Here is a 17,448-nt window from a genome sequence, read left to right as displayed (position 1 = left end):
CATTGTTGGTCGAGAATCCTAATTGCACTAGGACTTCCTCGACCCCTTTTCTTATCTGAACTACTCTTTCTTGTAATAGGACTCGACCATCCCTGCTGAATGGCCCGGAATCACCAGACAACTCATAGTATTTTGACACGGCTTTGGGCCGAACACAAACCTACACTCGGCCCAACAATATTATTTTGGGCCCAAACAGTTATATAATAAATTTAATTAAAAAATAAAAAAAAAAAACTAAGCCTCCCGACTTAGGCGCTAGGCCTTACACGCTGCCTGATTAGTGCCTGTTCATATAGAGAAAGAAAACCGGGCTCCATTATTTTACATTATTTTGTGACAATTTCCAAAGAAAACCATAGTTATTGAAACAAATATTACAGTTGCTCTCAAAGCTTTTTAACAAACGTTTATATTATTTTGTGACAATCTCCACCAAGCTACTGAAAGCTCGTGGGGAGCTACCATTACTTACAGCAGCTTGTCGAGCAAGATTTTTGAGGACCTTGATTTTCTCTCTCATTTTATTGCTTTCTTTATGCTTCAAAGTCAGTTCCAAGGCCATCATCGCTCCGTCTTTTGTAATGACCCCTCCTTCAACCCCCACTCCAATTTCCCACACAGCCTCTACAGTGTTCATGTTTAGCTTTTGGTCCCCGAAAAATGGCCTGCAAATCATTGGCACACCGCCAACAATGCTCTCCAAAATTGAATTCCACCCGCAATGCGTCACGAAAACCGCAGTCGAGGCATGCCCCAAGATTTGCACTTGTGGTGCCCATGGAACTATTTTTCCATTTAGGCCACTTTTGGTAAACCCCTTGGGCAATACATCCTCTATGTTGCCCCTAAATGACCAAATAAATGGAAACCCACTTTCTATTAACGCTTGAGCAAATGCTGCCAGCTCGTGAGGTGGTGGTGTTACTACACTTCCAAAGCTAATATATGCAACAGACGCAGGCTTGTGCTTGTCCAGCCACTCTAAGCAACCACTATCATCTTTGATCAACGGCAGGGACGGGGATGATGCCATTAAACTAAAGGGTCCAACGTTGAGGAACTTTTGGAATCTTGATTTGAGCAGATTCACAACTTCAGGTTCCAGTTCTTCAAAGGAGTTTATGGCAACTGCAGTTGCTTTTGGAAGCGTTTGTCCCATTTGGTATAATAAGCTTCCGACGGGTGACCCCAAGTTTTCTACTACTCCTTCGGGTAGGTCAGGTATTTTAACTTTTGAAAATCCAGGAAGGAAGTCAAGACATTGTTTTCCATCTCCTGAAATGAATTAAAATATTATAATAATTTATCAATATTCAACGATCTTCTTAGAAGATGAAAATAATTAATATAAGCAACCAATGAATTTATGAGTTATAGATGAAGCTACAAATTCAGAAGAATAAAAATGAATGGTGGACTACATGAATATAATTGTACTAAGTGGTTGAAATATAGAAAATTGAGTGGGGAAGAAAATCTTTGATAAATAGAAACTAGGCCCGGAACTGTAGAAATATTATTCCTTAATCAAACGTGTATACAATGATTACAACATATAGGTTGGGACCAGGGAGGCGAAGAGGAAGAGGAAGCCATGATGCGGAAGGGAGAGATTTTTCAATATGATCGGCACATAAGGTGGTACACCATGTGTTACTAGATAAATGGTAGGATTTGTGTGTTAAATTTGTGTGGTATCCCAATCCATCCCGAAATACCGAAAATATTTCAAGAATCCCGAAAATTGGGAATACTGAAATTTAGGTTCATGATTGGTTTTCAAATTCCTATTCCAAAAATTTTCGATTTAATATTCGAGATCTCATTTTCGATTTGGGATCCCAACCATCCCTATATATGATACAAGCAAAAATAAATTAAAGAATAGAATCTAGGAGATGATGATTCTACTTTAATAATAACTCTAATAAAGTAGGGACTAGATCTTGCCTTTTTCTTGTTGTTTGTCGCCGCGGGGGGGTGGTTGAAAGAGTTATTATTTCATTTGAATTATAATGTGGACATTTATTTTTATTGTTGAAAGAGTTATTATTTCATTTGAATTATAATGTGGGGGGTGGTTGAAAGAGTTATTATTTCATTTGAATTATAATATGGACATTTATTTTTATTGTTGAAAGAGTTATTATTTCATTTGAATTATAATGTGGACATTTATTTTTATTAATTTACTATAAAAAAAGGATAGATCAATCAAATTATCCACTAATCTGCAAAAATAATTATGCTTATGAACACTAGTACGAGTTAGATATTCATCAGATCTGTCTTTATGCTAACAATTAAAATTTAACCCACTAATACTATTGTTTGTTAAAAAATTAACATATCATCCACTCGTGTTAACATGTAAAATTGTAACACTATCTGATGGTCTTCCCGAAACATACTCAAATTACTATTTCTATTTTATAGACAGATCGTGGACAATATGTAGAATTAATATTTCTATTTTATAGTTGACTAATAAATTTACTGTTGAAATTGTTAATACAAATGGAGGTTGAATTTTTCTAGTTTTCATTTCCTAAGCTTACAAACAAACTAAGAATGTGTATAGATTATACGCAAATGTGGCAAATTACGCATATGTGGCAAATTCCCACTCTTTGGACTAGAATTAGAAAGAAATCAAAGAGAAAAATAATGAGTAATGCTAAGGAAACTAAATTTGTAGACTAAATTAACAAACCAAATTAGATGTCATCAATAGAAAATGAGCACGTTTCTCAACGATCAAGTAATAATCTAATCATCAATTTTCATATAATTTAGTTTATAAAATTAGATCTACAAATTTAATCTTCCTAATATTATTAAAAAATAATTGAGTCTTCAGTGAATTTTTTCAACCAAGTCAACTAGCATACATGCACATAATAAATACATTTAATTTCTTATGTACATATTTTTTCGGTTGGATTCTTATGTCCATATTTAGTTAACTACAAATGCATGGCATTTATCCTAAATTTCAAAATGGCTATAAGATGCAAAAAAAATAAAAATATGTAAGCACCACTTAATTGTGAAGTTTCTAAATAGCAAATGAATCCTTACTGCTGGTTCCAAGTCTATGTCGTATGAAGTCTGTCTCAACATGAACAAGCAGCGAACGTGGTCCACCCGTCCATACCGGCACCCAAGGGACTTTCATCCCCTCCGCCATATCTCCTAAAAACCAGAAGAACGCATCCGACACCAAACACCCGATCTTCAACCCCGTGGACGCCTCGGCATCTTTTAGACCCCTCATAAAGTTCGCTGGCGCTGCCTTAAAGAAAAACCCAATAGCCACCTCAGGGTTACGAGGGGGCACGAAACCCTCAGGCAACCCATCAGGTATGTCGTGAGCCTTCACATTGTGGAGGCTCAACGACGGTGATTTGGAGAAGAGGGAGGTGTTGACTTTAGAAGTTGTAATAAAGGAGAAGACCACGTGTGGAGCGGCAGCAGCAAGTCTGACGACAAGGCTGAGGAGAGGGCCTGCGTGGGTTCCGAAGGGGAAGGCCAAGACGGCGACATGGTGGGTTGGGGTTTGGGTTTTGAGGTTTCCTACCATGGTTGATATAAGTTGGTGGCTTAGGTGGTCTTGTTTTTTTTGGTGCTGCAGAGACTGCTCATTTATATGAGAGATAGAGAGGTGGAGGCGGGTAGGTTGTTATACCGGAAGGTAGAAAGCAAAGTAATGACGGAAATGGTGGGTATAGATAATGATGGTGGTTTGGAGGCGGGTAGGTTGTTATACGGGTAGGTTGTCACGGCACATTTGCAGATAATTTTGGTGGTTAGAAAATGATAAATGACAGAAATGGACAGGTCCTTGGTTGTCAAACGAACAACGAGTGAAAATTTGTTTCCGGAAGAAATTGCACGGTATACATATGTGACAATCATCAAACTGAAATGGGAATTATAACGGTCCAACAACCCACTATTACACCTCAGCCAAACTATGATAAATTGAATTTCATGCAATTGGAAAAAATGAAATGATGGGCCCGGCCAAAGGGCCATAGCGGTATTTTCATTTTTTTTTTATATTGAAAAACAGAGAAATAAATTAGTATCGAACTCGTCATCAATAAGATTCATAATTAAAGTCTCTCTCCTATAAATGGAGAAGAATAGGAATTTTTTTCATGTTTAATAAGGTAAGAATTGGCCGCTCATCACTACGGCCTGGTAGTATTCTTCTTCACTCTAATTGAGAGGTTTTATATTCGAATTTCGTGGATGATAAATTAGATACCAAATTACATTGTCCATTGTGTGGCTTAGTTGAACTCCCCCTTCCCCTCAGCCGACCCCACTTAGTGGAAAAAGTCTTTATTTTTGTTGTTATTGTTGTAGTATTTAGCCTGTTTGTACAATGTTCGCCTCACTAGAATCCCATATCGGATGAGAACAAGAAGAAGGTTTACATGAAGTCTACAAAAGGGAAGTTCTTCCACATCGAGGAAAGACAATTTGGTTGTAATGCCTCTTCCACATAGAAATTAAGATTAGGAGTTTAAAAGAGTTTTTCAATCAAGAATTTAAATGATCATGGAAGTCCACGAGTACGGAATCAACATTTTAAAAGAGTTGATAAAACTCTACAGAAATCGGAGTGTATTCATTCTAGATTTTAAAGTAGTTCATAAAATTCCAAATGTGTTTAATTATGATTGGATTTTAAAGTATTTTAAAAAATAAAGTATTATAATGAATTTAGAGAGATTTTACAGGGTTTTTAAACTTTAAGAAATCAAACATCAACCCTTAAGATTTCTAATGATTTCACCCATAATTTACATCGAGTGTATGGAACTCCCTTAAATTGCATGATGGGTTTATAAATCTTGTAAAATCTTTGAAAACTCTCATTTAGCAGGAGCGAATCTTCTTCAGCAATACTTGGAGTGATTAATCACAATAAATGATCAGCTACAACATTCTTGCTACCTTTCTTATCTCGAATCTCCAATTCAAATTCTTGTAAAGGAAGTACCCAAGGAATAAAATCAGGCTTAGCATCCTTCTTAGACAATGTGTTAGGACCCATCCCTAATTTTACTATGTTTTATTTCTAAAAGAGTGAATTGACCAAAATACCCTAGAGGCAAGATTGTTGACTTCCATTGACCATCCTGTTATGATGTGTATAAACTATTATTTTACCGTATTCTCGAAATACTTGATAGTACGAACGCGTAGGTGCAAGCAGAATCGAATTCGGAGTTACGACAAAAATTTTACAAACTACTAATGTGATGGGCGATTTGGTAATTTCACGTTTACCCCATTCCCCATTAGCCCCATGTCCTACCCTTTCCAAACCTCTCAGACCCTCTCTTTCTTTAATTTTTTTTTTTTTTCACATATACTCTCTCTCATCTTAAACTTTCTTCTTCTCAAACTCTCTTTAACACTCTCCCTCTATGCTAATCTAGAGATGCCGAGCCACCACCACGCAAGGGCGGATTTATTAAGGGACCCAGATGGTCCCGGGACCACTCGGAAGTTCGATTAAGTGGCTGTGAGGGCCTCCGAGGACCACCCAAGTCTAGGCATGTAGTGGAGGGGGAGGAGTGTGGCTCCACAACGTTTCTGGTATTCTGCATTCTTAAAACCGGAAGAAGAAGACTAAATGGTTTTGAGCCAAGTCATTTAAGTAAAACGGTGCGTTTGGTTAAATGGTTTGAAAAGACACCCTCATTTGAGCCTATACTAAGGCCCGTTCTTTGATATATAGTTTTTACCATTTTTTATTAAAAAAATAAAAAAGATTCAAACTTTCTAAGAGATCTTACTTTTCCAATTCCAATACTAACAACCCTAATTAGCTATCCTATTCCCCAATTCCACCCTCTTCCTCCACGACCAGGTCCACAGACAACCAATTAGCTGTCTTTTCTCCACCACCACCATTTAATCTCTTCATTTTTAAATTTAAGTAAATTTTTCATTTTAGTCTAAATTAATCACGTAGAATGTTAAATTATAGTTATTGTTAATTTATTATGATTTTTTTATATTGTTTGGATCATCTGTTGGTTAGTTCATTTATATTTTTTACTTCATCGATTGATATGGTTTTTTTGTTTTGCTTAATTGATGTGTAGAAATTAGGAGTATGAAACGATATTACAAGCGAAAATCATTAGAATATAAAACCTCGTCATAGACAAATTTAGTCTTTATAGCTTGTAATGTTGTTTGTACACATATTATGAATGAAAAATTGTAATTTATCATTTAATGTTTCAAAGTTATATTTTGTCCAATGTTCTAAAAACCGTTAGGCGCTAGCCAGGTGGCGGGCAGGGGCCTAGTGACACACCCCGACCGAGATCAGGGCGTGCTGGCCATCACACGAAGGTGACGTAACCATGTGCACGTGCGGAAGCTAATAGAGTAGTAATATGAAAAGTACGAATAATTAAAAGCTAGCGTACAAAGTAATAAAAACAAGTGCTAGCGAAGTGAGACGCTAAATTCAGAGCATGCCTACAGCAGTCCAAAAGAAAAGATGCGACAAAAGTACACCCGAAGGTGACCCTATGCTGGTGAGTGTCTGTCAGAAAAGCCGAGAGAACCCTCTGGGAAACCACCGAAACTGCTAAGCAACTAGAACCTGGAGGTGCGCAAAACAAAAGCGTGAGTGGGCAAAAACAAAGCTCTTTGAAAACCAATTAGTAAAATACATTCTAACCCCTCGCCGTAAAACCTGTATACTTCCCAGAAAATAAACATATATACGTATGTATATAGATGTGCCAAACATGCTCAAGGGTATGCCAATCATGCTCCAAAAATATTCCATGTCGGAACCTCATAGTGAAATGCAAGTGCTCAGGTATAAATCATATCAATAACAAATAATCTGGCAGCCGGAGTCACCTAACGTGACCTGTACGGCTGCATATAGAGCTCAAATCTCAAAACTCAATAACTAAACCTGCCCACGAGTCGGAACCACCTAAAGTGGTCTGTACAACAGGCCTGGGTGTAATACATATGTATGCTCTAGTGCTACGATCACGTGAAGGCTGTGCGAATAATCGCGGGTCACCTACGAGTCGGAACCACCTAAAGTGGTCTGTACGACAGGACTGTGCACCTAACTTGGATCCAAGTTGAGCGTGTGGTGCGGGAGGTGAACATCACAGGAAGGACTGTGCCCTACTCTGGGCGGGAGCACTAACACCGGCGGTGCAGGTTATGAGCTCTCTAAGAATCTCAAACCACTACTGAAATATAAACATGAATACCACTTACCTGGCACTTACCTGTGCGTCCACAGCACCAAATATGCATATGTATATATGTATGCCACTACTAATGCATGTAATAATGCACAAACGATAATAATATGGTGCATGGCATAAAACAAATAACCCTTTTAATCAATTTCTGGGAATATAAATGTATATAGGTATATACGGAAAACCAAAAGCCCACTCACTGGTAAGTGGAAGGGTCGTAGCCCCCCTACCTCGAGTGACCACGCTTGTCCTCGGGATACGTATCACCTATACGCGAAACAACTACAAAAACGTTAATTTTAAAGCACATAACCAACTTCTCGTAATAACTTCTCATACATTGCTCAAATTGGACAAATGAATATACCAACGTGATCTACACAACCTCAGGATCACAACCATATTTTTAGAAAAAATTTCACCGCCGCACGTGCCCCCACGCGCCGGCCAAGGCACGGCCACGCGCAGGCACGTGCCTGGCACACTGACGGCGTCAACTGACGCCCTGAGGAATATTCCGTTAGTTCTAACGGATTCCGTCAACGGCGTCAGGAATATTCCGTCAGATTTGACGGAATATTTCGTCACCTTCCCCGGCGAACCTCCGGCGACGTCGCCGGCGCCGGAAACTGGAAAAACCTGCAACCTACGTTTTCTCACTCGTTTCTCCACCATTTTTCACGTTTTGTTGAACCAAATTGAAGCCCTAGACTAGTAGAACAACGTTAGACCACTTTTAAAGCCTAAAAATCACGGGATCATACCTGTCTCCAAACTCAAAAACCGGCCAACTTCAACCAGGTGATTCCGACGTCCACTTCCATCAAGCAAAGCACTCCGAGGCTCCTTGGGACTCCACCAAGCTACCCACGAGCTTCAAAATCCCAAAAACGTGATGAATCATTTTTGCATGAATAGTACCCCAAACTGTCTTCGTGACAACGACGTGAAAACGGTGAAGTTCTTACCTGAAAATGGTACGACTGTGTTCCTCTCAGCCTCACGAGTTCGAAGGTGTAGTTGGTTCCCTCGATCTGTTAAGGTTTGATGGTTCTTGGTGTGTGTCCGTACGTTTTTAGAAGGAAAATGAAGGAAAGAGGACTCGGGAGAGAGAGAGAGACAGGGAAAAGACAGAGGGAGAGGGAGAGTGACAGTGTGTGTGTGTGTATGGCCCAACACTTGCCAACACCACACAAACCACCAAACAACATAACGAACACAAGCTAGGGGTAAAAGGGTCATTTCACACGTGCGTTTTAAATAATTTCGGGACGGGATGTCACACCTAGCACCTAGGCGGCCTTAGATGGATTTATGTAAATTTATTATATATCTTGTAAATAAGTGTTTATTTACACTTAAAAAAACTATACTTGTATGGATAATAAAAGAATGACAAAATGCAAAAATAGAAGTAGAAGAATACACAAAGTACATCCATCCAACAAGTTCAATATTTAAAAAACAGTAAGCATATAATCATAATGAGGAGTATTCTTGAATGATACATTAAATTCTTCTTGTTCATGATCTTTGTATTGGATTGGACATAGACTAAACTATTTAACGTTGTTGTATCTAGTTTATTTCTTTGCTTTGTAAGTATCCTCTCAAAAGTTCTCCAATTCATTTCACAATTGGATGAACTTGTAGTCAATCCATCATTTGCAAATTAGGTACACCATTTCCAAAAGTATACCACCATGAAACTTAAAAAAAAAAAAAAAAAAAAAAAAAAAAAAAAAAAAAAAAAACACACACACACACACAATTAATAAAAACAAAAAAAACAAATCCATCTAGGACCGCCTAGGACAGCCTAGCTCCAGATCGATTTTTTGAAACTATTTTCCCTAAATCAGGATGAGTCTTCATCGCCTAGCTCTTAGGCCGATTTTTAGAACATTGATTTTGTCCAATATTATTTGGAGCATTTATATTGGGACCACCCAATATTAAAATCCTGGATCCGTCACTGCCACCACACTACTCGTCGGAGTACGACGACACCCATCAGCGGCACGGCAGATCACCATCCATCTGTAAAGTCAGAATCAAAGGGGTAGAGCCTCGAGCTCACTCATCCCTCTCTCTTATTTCTCTACTCTGAAAATCAAACCACCATCATTAACTCACCCCTCCGGCGAGTGTCACCACCACTATTGCGAACCACCACATCTAGAAACTCAAATCACAAGCAATGATCTCAAACCCAAACACGAAACCTTGTACTGCACAGTGGTCGCTACCACTGTTCACTGTTTTCTCTGACCAACCTTTTCGATTAAGGTAAGCCTCTAGATCTCTCTTACTTTTTCATTTTATGTGAAGGATCTTAAGGTTTTAGACATGTTTTGGTATGGTTTTGGGACAGATAGGACAAAGGGGAGATTTTCCCAGTTTTCTGGGAAGTGAAATCCATGACCACCTAGCTTTTTTAGGCCATTTTTCTGGCCAACACCAACCATAACTCGGCCCCACTTTGGTATGGTTTTGTTCCTTATATTTCTAGCTTCAAATTGGCTTTTTGAATCAACAAGTTTGGTGAAGAATTGAGCTCCGAATGAGCTCTAGAAGTTAGCTCAAAAACCTGCAAAATTTGGGAACTCGCGAGGAAGGCAAGTACTGTTGTACTTGTGTGTGCGTGGCACGTGCAGCATATAGCTGCCAGTTCAGCCACCTTATGGCGACACGTAGGTTTCTTGATGTGCCAAACCTGAATCTGCCCTCCGTTTTTCGAAATCGTATTAAAATAATTCCTTTATTAGTCGTACCTTGCACGAAAACATGTATTTACATTATTACGTTATATATTTATGTAAATGGTTTTCTTTCTAGGTGAGATGCATCGCAAGGACCTTCGATGCCTGCGAGGCAGGTTCGACTCAACGACATGATTTGTGAGTGGGTTTTTGCTTTTAAATATTATATATTTATTTATTTTCCACATATATGTTTTATAAAGAGTTTTCTATTTATGCCTTACACTAACATTTTTTAAGAATTTGCAAAATGACAGAATTTACGATATTATACTAAATCCTACATGATGCACAGGTATGTGTACTATTATGGGATTTTATTTATGGCCTTGATTAATATTTTATTGAACACTATTATGTCAACTAGAATTATCAATTTACCATTGTATGATCATATTTACGTTACCTGCTCATCGCATGCACTGCTGTTAGTACTCACTAAGGCCATTCTTCACATGTATGTTCACAACGTACCGTACACTCACTTTGGATCTATTGTAGGTGCCAGTCCTATCCTAGATTGCTATAGGCAATTAGGACTCGTATGTGATGCGCATAGGGTCAGTCTTCAAGTGATTGTGGTACTAGAGCATAAATCATTATTACACCCAGTCCTATTCATGTCAAAATATCTCTACATGAACTTGTGTTTCAGCATATGTCGATGAGCATTCAATATGATATGCTCGTTTAGGAAGATATTGTCATTATCGGATTTTATATGCTTCACACGCGAAAATATTATGTATTACTACATTTCGAGATATTACTATTTACGATAAGATTTTCATACTATATGTAGTATGTATGTTTGGCAATTATACTTGTTTTACAATGAGGGGTTATTACGTTTTCAAAAAGATTTTACAAAGTTTTATTTTTAGGCACACTCACCCTTGTTTTTGCCTTTCCAGGTTTTAGCAGTAGAGCTTTCTTGTCGACGAGGATTCTTAGCAAGTGTTGGTATAGGAGAATACTTTCGATGGTGTAATTATTACTTACTTTTACTATACTTTACTTATGGTCTAACATCACGTGTGAATTGGGTTCAATCCTGCTCACATGCACATTCTTGCCTTTAGTCAGGTCTAAATTCACTCAAAATTTCCATATAACCACATTTTATGGCTTCGTCACCTTCCTGGTGTAAGCCAGCACAACTTGAGTTGGAGTCCAGGTGGACATTCCGTTGGTATAATTATTACTTACCTTTATTGTACTTTACTTATGGTCTGACATCACGTGTGATTGGGTTCAATCCCGCTCACATGCGCATTCTTGCCTTTAGTCACTTTTAGGTCTAAATTTAGTCACATTTTCCACATAACCACATTTTATGGTTTCGTCACCTTCCTGGTGTAGGCCATCAGACCTTGAGTCGAAGTCCAGGTGGACATTCTGGTCGAGGTGTGTGACAACAAGTATTTCAATGCAGCATGATTATGTAAATAATAACCTTTCCTCCGACCAATGACGATCAAAATTTTTCCAATGCAAACATAACTGCCAAAAATTATTTCTTAGTGGTTGCATAATTCAATTATGCATCAATCAAGATTCTCACTACTATAGAAAAGTATTTTCCCAAGAAAATCCCATTTGTCACGCAAAGAGAGATTTTGTTGCGATAAAGTTTGGGGGATGAAATCTTTGTCGCCCCTACGTGCTTGGGCAAAAGCCGAGAAGCAAACATTTGCGCGACGAAATAGTGCAACCAAGGTATTCATACTCATTGTAACAAAATACCTAAACTAAAGTGTTTGAAAGAGATGAAAAATGAGAACTCAAACAAAGGAAAAAAAGCTGAAAAATCTCCACCAATTCATGGAGGGCAATGGCAATTTGAGGGCAAGGGCAATAAAATTGCCCTTACTTTTCACTCGAAGCAGTAATTGCCTTTGTGCAAATCCACCCATTTGGAAATAAGAAGGGCAAGGGCAAGGCGATTACTATTCACAAACATATTTTTTAAATTTTTTAATGTTTTCTTCGTCTAATTCCCACATATCATTATTGTTGTAGCTTTTTGTGTAATTTTAAACCTTTAATTTGCAAGTCTATTGAACTTTGTAAGATTATTAACGTGTCAACTTTGTAAGATTATTAATGTGTGAACTTAGTAATTTTTATGATTTTTTTAATTTTTTAGAGTTAGATTAATCCTAGCCATTGAATTGAAAAAAAAAATTGAAATCAAAGGCTCACAAAGACCCACGTGGCTGAGGAACTAGGAGAGCCAATGAATAGCTCACAGGTTGGACAAATCTGGGCTTCACGTGGGCCCCCTTATCTGCTGGGCTTCAAGTAGGTGCAAGCCTTTGTAATTGTTGAAGGGGCATCCGTCTTTAACCCAATCGCTTCCCATTTTGTGGACTGTTGGAGGAGTTTTTATGAAGTGGAGGGCAACTCAAGGCAATTGGGTGATTGATAGAGATACTCTTATAAGAGCTGGAATTCCAAGTCCTGAAATTATTTGGAAGCCACAACTTGCTTGTGGTAGGTGAGCTTTTTTGCTCCTTTTCTTTTATGACTTGCATAATTTCTTTTGTAATAAATTCCTCTTATATTTTAGTCAACATTTACTGCAAGTTATTACTCCCTCTCATTGCTCTCAACTCTTCTTCCGTTCATAGAAGCTAGAAGTCCAACTAGGCATTTATTGGGAAGCTCTTTAATAGACACAAATTCGAAAAACTTTCATGAAGAAGTCATTCTCATTTGAGCACTTTAAGTGACGTTTTGAGTCCTCCAATATGACTAAAGGGCCTGATCCGCGAAGCTGAACATCTCTCAATATAGGATGAACTACTCAGATAAGTACTACACTTATTACGTGACCAATATGTGCGAGCTTGGCCAAATGTGCGAGCATCATACTCAAATTGTGTGGAAAACTACGATAAGAGTCGGGTGTGCTAAAGTTGGGTATGATGTAGGAAATGTGTTTATGACTTGTAATTATGATCCTCTTGAAAATTATATTGGTGAGAGACCATAGTAGTTTATGTTAGATTTTAAGGTATCTTGGATGTGTTTCAATTTTAATGTAATATTTTGGACGTATATATGGTCTTCTAGTAAAATGAAGTCTTGTATAAATGCACATAAATTGGCTCTCAATATTTGAATCAAGTACAAAGCTTTATACATTCTTTATGGATAATTTTGATGTGCAAGTAATCAAATTGCAAATGTATGATATTTTGGTTTTGTTGGAGAGAGTAGCAAGGGTAAGGGTAGGAATGGCAAAGGCAATGAGGAGTAGGAATGGCAAAGGTAAAGAGGAGGAAGAAGAAGAAGAAGAATAAGTTGGTGGTGATGTACAAATTATTGTGGAAGAAGGAGATGGACAACCAATAGGTGAGGATGGGAAAGAGAAGGAGAAACAAACAGATAAAGCCAAAGGGGAGGAAACCGAAGGATCAAGAGGGAAGGATCTTATAGGAGTGGAGAATGGTGAAATTGGTGGTGATGTACAATTGTTATGGAAGAAGGGGAAAGAAAACCAATAGGTGAGGATGGGAAAGAGGAAGAGGAACAAACAAATGAAGCCCAAGGGGAGGAAGCCGAGGGATTGAGATGGAAGGATTTTATAGGAGCGGAGGAGGAAGTGGGTTTTAAGGTGGTTCTAAGGACTGTCGATTGGAATAGTCACTTAGATGTATGTTTGAAGATGGTTGGTTATGTTGTAGAAGAAATAACCAACCATCTTCAAAGATGTGAAAGGTTCCGATAACGACGATGAGGTCGCTATATACACACATGAGGACGAGCATATCGGAACCAAAAGGAAGGTCCGGTACACAGAGGGGAAGGGGAAGGGAAAGTTAGAGAGAACCAAAAAGGGCAGTTGAATAAGATGAAAGTGGTTCGAAATACACCGTTGATCTTTAACGTGACAAAGTGCCCCAAACTCGAAGCCGAGTCATGCCCACAATGATGTTGTGCACAAAGATTTGATAATTAAACCAGTGGAAAGAGGTTGTGCAATTGATGCAATGCAATATTTTTATCAGTTCAATATGCTAAAGCAGAATGACAAAAAGTAAATATGCATTTAATTTTGGATTTTCTTTATGCTTCAAAATATTGAATAATTGAATACAATGATGAACGTTAATGTGTTTTGTTACATTGTTAGTTTGGTTTGCCCTATTGGAGTTATCAATGGTGGCAGACACCAATTTTTTGAGGCAGCTCCTTGACCTAGAAGGCTAGCTGACAACCGATGTAAGTAAGAAATTGGTACTAGGTGGAATATCCTGTATATAAAAATTCTAATCCATTGGACTGACTAGTCAAGCCCGCTAGTCAACTAAGATATATTTGTTAGTCAATAAATCAAAGATTCAATTACCAATTTCAATTTCCAAAAACTATCCTAGGTAGCAAGGCCGCAGTTCATTGCAAGTTATTAATGTGTCAAATGGACAAGATTATGAGCACGTACCATTTAAATATTCAACAGATATATGTATCATATGTGTGTATATGAGATGTGTGACACAATAAAAATCCACTTTTGGGTAAAAAAACCAGGGATTCTCCATTAAGTCCAATCCACTAGTGTAAACAAAGTTTCATGCAAATATCACAGAAGCTCAATTTCTAGATCCCTATCTATGGAGCAGCTTTACTTTTGTACAACATTGCCTTACACGAGATGGACTCCTTCGGTCTTCATGAAGTGGCAGTGGCAGCTCCTCCTGAGCTCATCACCTTGTGGAACTGAGATCTACATGATCAATGATATGACATGATTTTATGATATGCATATGAAATCTGGATTCAAATGACCAGTCAGATTATCCATTTAAACAGTTGGAGGAAGAATCTAACTTGAATCCAAAAGCTTGGTCTAAAACCAGATTTAAAGAATAAAACCAAATCAAGACTTTAATGCAAAACCTTAAAACAATGCAACCTTAATACACAATGATTGAGTATTTAATGCATGAGGAAGGTTTGGCAGTTAGAGTTTCATAAATGGATAAGATGAAAGCTTAAAGCCTTTAAGGCAACTCTCTCTAAAAATAAATTTTAAACTCCCAAGAACAAACTAGAACACTAGGGAATAAATATACCCAAGGAAATCAGATTTTCCATTAGCCAACTTATCCCAATGACACTTGTTGGTTGTAAAAGAAATCTAGGTAGATCAATGGCCAGAAACTGACTATTAGCAGAAAGGTGTTAGTCAGCCCATGTGGGCTATCTTAATTTGTGTGCCTAGACAGTTGGAAGTCAATGTGCAGAACTGACTAGACAATCAAACTAGACAAAATGCAACACAAATATAAATATGAAATGCACATACTTGAACAAACCTTTTGAGGTGAAAAGTGCCACATCTTGAACATTTACTCCAGCAGCAACCCATGTTCTCAGTATATCTTAAGGCTAGATTGAGTATGTGTGAGGTTCATTTACAATATTTGACAAGAAAAGCCAAACACTTAAAACTAGACTTTACAATCTCCCCCTTTGGCTTTCCTTGACAAAATACCCCAAGCCTAGAACTAATTTCACTCAACCACACTCAAGAGAAGAGCCAAAGAATGAATCCTACATATGAACAATTCTTGACAAGAAGAAGTGAAGTTTATCATGGTTAAGAAAAGGCTTGCAAGGTATGAAACACAACAAAAATTTTCACCCTCATTTTGTCATGGTAAAACAAAGACAAGGTGGAAAATAGCACAAAAATAGTCAAATTTTCTGCAAATACACATGACAAGACCAACATGGGCACATTGGATAAAGAATTTGCAATAGATTATATGGATATGCTCAAGCAAAGTGTTGCAATTAGACTAGCAACAAGTAAGCACAAAAAGTGATCCAACTCCCCTAGAAAGGATGCATGCAATCAAGTTGAATTCCCCCAAAATTGATGCCCTTCATGAAGACACATTCCCCTATAAATCCAAATCATAACTTCATTTATCTAATTAGGGATAGTGAATCAACAGGATAAAAAAAAAAAAAAAAAGATGAGCATTGATACATAAATTTGAGTGTAAGCATAAACAAATGTTCCCAAACAACCGAAGGCAGCTTATTAAGATGATAGAAAGTAGTTTGAATCTTTGCACCAATAAACTACAACTAAAACATATGCCACAAATGGGATAATAGAAAGTAGTTTGAATATCGATGCTTCCAAGAGATATTGATATGACAAGTGTGACAAAACAATATGCAATGCAATTCTCAAAAGACAACTCTTCAACAACATACAAGAGATGAACACTTGTTCATGATGCAACTATGATGTGTCAAGGTAAGGGGATAGGATTTGTGACATCCATCTTGAAATCATAGACCAAGCATTTAATCTCAAAAGCATTTTCAAAGTTAACCAAGCTTTTAATAATCCATTGACCTTAAGAGACAACACTTCCTACATAATTCGGACAATGGACAAGACTCGCAAAAAGCAAGACATAAGCCTTGAAGGAAAAGCCAACTTTGGTATGAAACTTTGAGTGAAGCACTAATTTGAGAAATGTCAAGGTCATTTGAATGAAGGTGAAATTTTGATGAATTACCATTGATATTTTAAGACAATTTGATACATGACTTATGGGGAGGAATCTTGAAGCACTACACATGACATTGCATGGAAGGCCAAAATGAAAGGATTTTCCCATTTGATAATATATATATATACTTTCTTTTGAACACCTCTTTCATAAGACACTCTCCCATTAAAATTTTTGTTTTGATTTAGGGAGAAGACAAAAATAAGAGAATTGGCACATGGTCTAGATTATAGAGTAAGTAAAGTCACTACCACTCAATTAGGATCAAAGCAACATTAAATTCAAAAACACCATTAGATTTGGATGATTGGAAAAATGATTTTTCAAAAGCCATCTGAGAGAATTGGGCGAACCTTTGACATCACAATGAAAGATTATCCAAGGTTAATCTGTATAATACTAACAATGTATGACAGATAAGAGATGCATATAGAAAGCAAAATAAGGTTATCTGATGAGATAACTGTTTATACAAAAACATGCACAGAGACTAGACAAAATATTCAACTCTTGGAAGTAAGGCTATACAACCTATTCAAATCATATCACAAAGAACAATAGACCGTCGAAGATCCTCGTACGTTCGATTATCTCCAGCTTTAGTGAATATATTAGCTACTTGTTTTTCAGTTGGCACAAAGGTTAAGGTAAGAATTTTACTTTCCATAAGATCTCTAATGAAATGATGCCTTATATCAATATGTTTGGTTCTTGAATGTTGAACATGGTTCTTGGAAATATCAATAGCACTCATATTGTCACAATAAACAAGAAATGTGGAATGAGAGATACCATAGTCACTGAGCATTTGCTTCATCGACATTAATTGAGTGCAACAGCTTCCAACAGCGATATATTCAGCCTCAG

The 17,448-nt window shown here is 37.4% G+C and overlaps 1 protein-coding gene across 1 annotated transcript; it reads right to left on the bottom strand.

The window, feature by feature from the left end:
* Window positions 1-296: 296 nt before the first annotated feature.
* LOC137731968 (flavonoid 3-O-glucosyltransferase-like) lies at window positions 297-3,631 on the bottom strand. Its single transcript, XM_068471239.1, has 2 exons — window positions 3,085-3,631; window positions 297-1,278 (listed from the first exon to the last, which is right to left on the bottom strand). Exons 1-2 carry the CDS (start codon window positions 3,584-3,586, stop codon window positions 416-418), a joined length of 1,365 nt encoding a protein of 454 aa, XP_068327340.1. The 5' UTR covers window positions 3,587-3,631; the 3' UTR covers window positions 297-415.
* Window positions 3,632-17,448: the final 13,817 nt, after the last annotated feature.

This window comes from Pyrus communis, chromosome 4 (genome assembly GCF_963583255.1).
Source record: "Pyrus communis chromosome 4, drPyrComm1.1, whole genome shotgun sequence".
NCBI lineage: Eukaryota > Viridiplantae > Streptophyta > Magnoliopsida > Rosales > Rosaceae > Pyrus > Pyrus communis.
This window is presented reverse-complemented; position numbering and strand designations above follow the sequence as displayed.

Bases quoted from the DNA above. Each gene is read 5' to 3' on its own strand.
- LOC137731968 (XM_068471239.1), bottom strand. From the start codon at position 3,586: ATGGTAGGAAACCTCAAAACCCAAACCCCAACCCACCATGTCGCCGTC. The intron at 1,279-3,084 runs GTAAGGATTCAT...AATTCATTTCAG, and splicing joins ACATAGACTTGGAACCAGCA to GAGATGGAAAACAATGTCTT.